We start from the raw sequence: 7,712 nt of genomic DNA on the forward strand, positions 1-7,712 counted from the left end.
CTTTGTTGACTTTCGACCAACGATATCTGTGATATCTTCCTGTTGGAAATCCTTCGGTCCAATAGTCTGAGATACAACGACGGTGTGAATTCGTGTCGACTACGAGTAATGGAAATCCGAATGAACGTTTTTCGTCGATTATTGGTAGCGATCGGATTGGGACGAACGACAGAATGTAGAACGACTGAGAAACGCTGAGAACGATAGAGGAAGGAATGGTTTGAGGCGTGAAATATGTGGAGTAGTCGGTCAAAAGGCGATCACAGGGGAGGACAATTTCCGCCGAACGATCGCCCTCTAAGCGGCTAATTATCGAGCTCTAGAGACTTAGGAACAAAGTAGGAAACCAGTGGCGGCAATTAAAGTCGTAAGGTGCATCCGATAACGATCTTAATGAATTCCCAGGTAGTCGGCGTGATTATCGGTTAACTGTCAGCGAGAATAGAGCCGAACGTGGTCTCGTCGGTCATGCCGGAGAGAAGTCAGCCCATCCAATTATGGGCTGGCTCGGGATAGAGAAACGAAGCCGCGGACAAGCGAGGGAAATCCGCGAGAAACCGTCGACGCGGAAAATAATTTTTCAAAAGCCCCTTGCCGGGCTACCTTTTTTCATCTCGCGGCTCCATTCTTCTGTCTCGTATCCACGGACAGCTGAGAGTTGGCGAAAGCGAGCACAATGCGTTCGCGGATCGAGATTTCTCGAAGCCTCCTCTACATCTTCTCCTTCGCCAGAAACTTATCCCTTGGACTTGGTCGCGAGACGACGTTTAACTCGAATCTCGTCTTTTCAAATTTTCGTTTAGTTTCAAACTCTTCCTCCGTTCCTTTGTTTTTTTCTTTTTTTTTTTTTATCAGAGTAGCACCGCGTTATTAAATGGTTGGATTTTGCTTCATTGACAAATTGGCTACCAGGCGAACCTTGTGTCTTGTCCACAGTGGCGAGCAAAAGTTTGTTCTCCTGATAGATTATTCGCTGTATGTTATAAAAGCGATATTTCTCTAGAATTTCAAGTGATGTTATATTACAGCGTAAAATATTAGCACTTTGCAATGTTATCGCGATATCGAAGCGCTACAAATTTTGCGATATTATTGTTCGTTCAATTTACGGTGTTTCCCAAAAGTATTCAGGCTTGCGGCAATTTTATACCATTGCGTGCTACGAAATATACAGGGTGGTTGGTAACTGGTGGTACAAGCGGAAAGGGGGTGATTCTACGCGAAAAAAGAAGTCGAAAATATAGAATAAAAATTTAAAAATTTTAAAAATTAAAAAAACAACGATCTACAGTGAGATCCGTTATAACGAGACGTGATAAAGTGCACGCGCACCGAGCGAAAATTCAAAGTCGATTTTCTCGAAAACAAAGCCTCAAACGAAAACTTTTTATTCTTGGTAACTACCAACCACCCTGTATATACAAAAATCCGTATCGTACATATTGTGACAGATTCCTTACGTGATCAATCGCCGATATAATCGACTCAGCGTCGTGTCTGAATTCTTTGGACGAACGAGCATGAGATGAAGGCGAATCGACCAAACAAAATCGCGATCTGGCGGGTTAGCGAAAAATTCAGTTTCGAAACAGCGGAACAAAGCATACGCTGATTTTCAACGGAAAATATCTCTATGACGTTTCTGTTGACACGCTACTAAAAATTCCACGAATTCAACAGACTTTATCGAGACAACGAGACCGTGTCACTTTTTAAACAGAGTTCTCGCGTCTCTCTGTTTGTCGCGTGCTTGCCTCCTGTTTTCAGTGCCAATTCCCCGACCCTCCTGTTTCTACCGTAAAACGGATACAGTCCGGATAAAAGCACTCGACTTGGAAAATGAAAAATAAATCAAAGGCGCGTGTTGCGCGCGAGAACGACAAGATCTCTCCGTGGCAGTCTTGAATTCATTCCCGGAGCGTTTCAGCTGTTCCCTGTAAGCTGCTGCTATTGCGAATCATCGTCGAAACGTGCATGTCCCGTGGATCGACGCGGAAATAAACAAGGCAACGCGGCAAAATAATTGATGAAATGATTCGTTCGATGAAAACGTGAAGTAAAAATTTCAGGCGACCGAACGGCCGCTCCAATTAGTTTCATACGATTAAACGTCAATATCCCGAAGGCTAGTAACCGTTTACATGATGAAACAGCTTAATGGACGACGCAATAATAATACGATAGTACTGGCTGTTGACGTTATTGCGATTGGCACGTAACAGACGCGTGACAATCATTTCCCCAAGTAATAATACCCGGCGTTTTATCGGCCAAACATTCAACAGGAACGTAACGTTCGTTTAACGATTTAAAAAAAAAAAACGCCAAATTTAACGATCCTCCGTATTGTACAGGGGTGTTGATCAGAACGATCGCCACGATTCTTCAAGTCGCTCTGCCCATCTTACGAAACGATGTTTCGAACAAAAATTCTCAGCAACGATCATCCCGTATATTCGATTATCTGGCAGTTCTTCGAACACGCAAACCGACGTTCGTCGTTGGAAAGGCAAATAACAATGGTGAGATCGTTGGGAAAAGTAGAACGCATGCATTGAAGGTAAGAAAAATGAATGGCGATACGTAGATGTGGCGATATGTGGAATGGCATACGTAAACTGAGCGCGACATCCGATAATCCTATCTGCGCGTATTCCTAATCAGTGGCGTAAGTACACCATCAACGACATAATGGCGCGTAATGTGACAGATTTCCAGCGGGAGCACACCGGCATTCCCAGTCGTCGTAGACAATAATCAGACCGATTCACTGATTTCCGCTGCTGATTCCCCTTGAATCGCGGCTGCGTATTCCCCGATTTCAAATCATTTCGATGCTTCAGTTCCATTCGTTTGGAACGAAGCAACGTCACGTCTATGGAACGCATAGAATACACGAGAGAAATATTGCTGCGAACAGAGACCAAGTTGCTCCTACAGTTTCAGATGCATTATCGATGGATTTCCGTGAAATTAAAATCAACAAGGGAAAATGGTGATCCGAGAAGATTTTTCGAAGAAAATTCGGGATCAGATTCAGGACTTTTTCTCCGCAGCGTCAGATCTCGTTCTCTTTGGCACAATTTTATTTCGATGTTTCCTTCCTCGGTTTTCTAGCTGCGTTTAAAGCTTGTCATTAAATGAAGTTTCATCGTTTAGTAGCATTTAATTCGGTGTTATAGTTAGACGGATTTAGACAGTATGGATTTTTACCCTTTCTCTGTGTGAATAGCGAACATCGTAGTTTCCAAGGTCGTACTACGAGATACAATCGCCTGGCAATTCCTGCGGTTAACCGACACAGAGTTAATCAAACTGCCGTTCATCCCCCGTCGTGCAACATTCAAAATCCACCAACGATTCGAACAATTTGTTCTTCTTTCGTTCTGGTACGCACGAATGATGCACCGCGTTATGATGTCGCTGTGATGGGCACATATAAAAAAACAAACTTCGACAGTTTTATATTTTCAATATCAGAATGTCAAGCTGCATGTATATTGCAGCATTGACCCCGTTACGTTCTCCCGGCCATTTTCGATACAGCTATATTTTTTCAATTTTTCGATCGAAAAATATCTCCATAAATAGTATCCTATCTCTATGCATGATTCCCGGTTTCGATTTTCCGTTAAACATCCTGTTAAAACGTTGCGAGCTCTTTTTGCTTGCTAAAATGAGAGCAAGATTGAAATATAAAAGGATTTAAGAATATTATACAAACCTGTGGAATCACATGGTGTCACCGGTTCAAAATTCCAATGACATAGCATCACTCGTCTTTCTATATCGGGAGTATTATTTTACTATTTGTTTAATTATCTTCGACCTCGTGAGCCTAGAAAGTAGATCGCTGCCTTACTATCGCTCCTTAATTAACTGGTCGCTTATTTACTCGATCTGTTCTACTTTCATTTCACTTTATTACTACGTAACCCTATCTTTGATCTCGCTGGTCTTTCTTTTTCTTTTCTAAATCCCTCGGCCAATTTACTTCGCAATATCTTCCGCTCCCACTTTCTCCAGGCTACCCCTCGCTCTATCTACTTCCTTACATTCTATACAGTATAGTAACGTATCGCAGTTCTCTCACCCTCTACGCACATTCTACACTTCTTCTCGTCTTCCTCTGAATTCCAGAATCTGTTCGCTTCTTCTACATTAGGTGTTCCTTCTCCTTCCTTGCTTCCTCGTTACCACTTACAATCGTGTTGCAAGCATAGATCTCTAATCGATCGCGACGATTTCGACAGGTACGCTGACAGTGTCGGAGAGACCGTACCATCAGTTCACGGGGAACGTGCACGTAATGAAAGCCGTGGCCTCAGACATGGTGTTGACTTTCTGCTCCCGGAGCCCGGACAATCAACTGTATTCCTTGCTGCTCTCGCGAGAGCACATCTTACAGAAGAGCGATAAACGAGGCGTTCACAATCTGCTGAGCCGTCGGGGCCTCAAGAACATCAGCATCCGGGAGACCTGCATGAACAACGCTGTCTACAGAAGAGGATCCTTCAATCTGGTTGGCTGGTTGACTTTAATAGGAATACTATCAACCTTCTTCTTCGGTTCTTGGTAGTGGTAATCATCGAAAGGAAGAAACGATCAAATTTTCGGGGTAAATCGTTAGTTGCTTGGCGAGTCGATTAACGATGATCTTTAACAATCTTTCTATCCGAGTTCTCGCGATCTCTACCGTATACTGCGAGTCCTCCGAATCGACAACTCCGACCGTCCCGAGAGAGACCGCCTGTGAAACGAAATAAATAAAGCTCGTTGCTCACCCTCGAGAAGAGGAACGGGATGACAATTTCCGCAGGTATCGAGAAAAGGACGATCGATTTTAACGACATCAGCCGATAACAGAAGACTCCTCTTTTGATCGCGAAAGAAAAGCTCCCCTTAATTGCCAACGCAGCTAACGATCACGCGACTTGTGTCTGTTGCACGAAACCTCGACTGCGGCGTAATCGTAACGAGAATCTGGTCGTCTCGCGTCTGTCCGACGATGGACGAACGAGAAACGCGAATCTATCGTTGGCCTCGTGATTCAGCCATGTGAATCCTGTACGAGAAAGGATGCACAGTCGTCAGGGCGGGTCGACCGGCTGTTGTCCTTTTCGGCACGATGCCAACGGCACCGAGGGAACGATTCCGCTGGATAGCGTGTTGTGCTGCGTTTTCTTGTCCAGGTTCTTCCTGTGCTTATTACCGCGGGACCTCTGTTCCTCGAAGGAGCTGCCGATCCCTCGAGTCCTCTCGACTGAAACAACACGGACTCGAAATTTGTGCAACCGCGCGTTTACGATAAGTGTGAGACGATCGCGTAAATCGAGGAGGAACCGGAATGTTCAAATTCTCCATGCTATTGACTCTCTCAGTCCTCGACAACAGCGGCATTGGCAAGAAATTGGAGAAAGCAAAGTTCTGTTCCTTTTACGCAACATATCCGATTTTCCTGTGTCGCTGTGTATGCTACGAAATATGGTACGCCTTTGCGGTTTTATTTTTCATCATAGGTTTGCTTGTAAAATGTTCTCAGGTTTATCGTTCTTCGACAAACATATCAAAATACGTTACTTACAGAGGGTTGTCCAAGAGGGAAATAAAATGTTTGACACGCGAGGATGAAATTTGCCGGCGTTAACGCTGGCCAGGGCTGAAAGAGTTAAACGTTCGGAGAACTCGTTGTTCCAGCTAAGATAATGCTCGTTTGAGAAAGCGAAACGAGCGTTCCCGTGAACATTAGTCACGTTAGATAGAAATGCATGTTGTATGTATCTCGGTTCGTGGATTTAAGAAGACAATAGTAATATATCGTGGGCGATCGCGTCGCTTCGACGAAGATCGATCGAGTAGCCGATTATAAGATTCGTCTATTCGCTCGTTGAATGAGTGAGAAGGGAAAGCGAACGGTGCACAGAGAAAGAAACGGATAGCCTCGGATGACTCGGGTGCGTCGTTCCTTTCATTCCGTAATGTGGAAGTTTAACGAAATTGCAGGTTTCGTTGTGACACGATCGGTACGATTCTTTGCTCGCCGAAAGTGATCTAATCGAGAGGAAAATTCAAGTGAACCGTGAAATTGAAATTGGAAAATCATCAGCTGAGACAAACACGAAATTCGACGATCGTGTCGCGATTTTTCCCTGCGCATCTCTCTCCTATTTTCAGCTCCGTTTTAGGATAAAGAAATTTCCATTCTAAATAAATCGCAATTAACGAATGGATTCGATTATCGAGGACGATTTTATTCGACGACGAAAAAGCAGCAGCAAGAGCAGTGTACGTTGCACGATTGTATAAATAGTTGAACCCTATCGTTAGAGATATTACTCGTGTCATGAAAGGTCAAAGGTTGTTCGAAGGTTGGGCCAATGGTTCGGCCGAATCGAGTAGCCGCGTCCTTTTTGCCTCGATCACATTCGCTTTTCATTCGATATTCGTACGCTAAACACACACGTGCATACACACAAATACACGCAGACCGTTATCACTGGCGCATAGAAACACGCGACATATCGTTTTATACTTAGCCGAGATTCGTTCGAGACGACCTTTTTTATAAAGACCTTTGAATTCTGCCAGTCTTGCGTCTTCGTATGCCTTTTTATACGAACATCCGAGCATGCAAAATCTTATACTTGACTTTTACTCTTTTCTATGCGCCACCGTTTCAATGCCAACATATCACACGCTCTATCCGTGGACAATATCGTCTGCGACTCGCGTCTTCTCTGTCGATGCGAATTTCAAATGTTTCGTACAAGCTATAACGATGGCTAACGATTTTCGAACAGACCAGGAACACAGCAAGACTATCGATTCACACATTTACATAGACAGCGTGACAATGTTTTTCGTACGTCGCATGTTTTCTCTGAATATATTCGTGAAAGTGTAAACGAACGCGTTCGGGCGAGTTGTTCAATGCGTTGAAGAAGAGCAAGTATTATCAGAGCTTCCCGCGAGAACGTGATCTCATCGACCGTGTCGAACGGGGAGGGGAATTGTTACGATTTGTTTGAGAAGTTCAAAGTAAAACCCTGTGCGGTGTATATACATCCTCGGATCGAATAATGCTAGGCGTCGCGTCGTCGTCGTGGCGCCTCTGACGAACGGTGTCTGAAAGGACGATACAATATACGCATGGGGAAACTCGTTAAATTATTGTACACTTTTCGATGGCAATCGCAAGGGAGTACACCGTGTTATGTTTTAAATGCTCTAGAGTCTTTATTTATTGTACAGAATGCTCGATATATAAATAAATGAATGAATATATATACAATACGATCTAGTACCTAATACGATATTATCGTATTCGCTTATTATGTGTATAAATATGGAACAATAAATCACTTCGACGGTTTCCAACGATTTTTCTTTTCCCGCAACCTCCTGCGTTCCAACCGAAATAATAAATACGTAACGCTGTGAAGTCAGAAGTTGCTGCCAACGTCGCAAGATCTCGCAAAGTTTTACGTAAGAACGTTATCGTACGTTGCGACTCGAGTTAACGATGAAATAGGTAACGACATTTGCTTGTGTATCGCGAGTCTTTGAACAAAGTTATACTGAAAATGAAGCAGGTATCGAAGAGGCGTATCGAGTATAGAAATGAATTTCTTGATAAAGCCTTTACGAATATTTAAAATTATCACTCCGAAATCTGATACTATTTTTAGAGATCGCGATAGTAATTTGATTCT

The 7,712-nt window shown here is 43.5% G+C and overlaps 1 protein-coding gene across 1 annotated transcript in view; it reads left to right on the top strand.

Annotated features, from left to right (window-relative positions):
- LOC117243478 overlaps positions 1-7,372 on the top strand; it is a 60,008-nt gene extending 52,636 nt beyond the window's left edge. Inside the window, exon 3 of the mRNA XM_033510998.1 lies at positions 4,254-7,372. Coding sequence (XP_033366889.1) covers positions 4,254-4,579 — 326 coding nt within the window. The 3' untranslated portion in view covers positions 4,580-7,372. The remainder of the gene's footprint in view (positions 1-4,253) is intronic.
- Positions 7,373-7,712: the final 340 nt, after the last annotated feature.

This window comes from Bombus vosnesenskii, unplaced genomic scaffold (assembly GCF_011952255.1).
Source record: "Bombus vosnesenskii isolate JDL3184/JDL3185 unplaced genomic scaffold, Bvos_JDL3184-5_v1.1 scf7180000013266, whole genome shotgun sequence".
NCBI lineage: Eukaryota > Metazoa > Arthropoda > Insecta > Hymenoptera > Apidae > Bombus > Bombus vosnesenskii.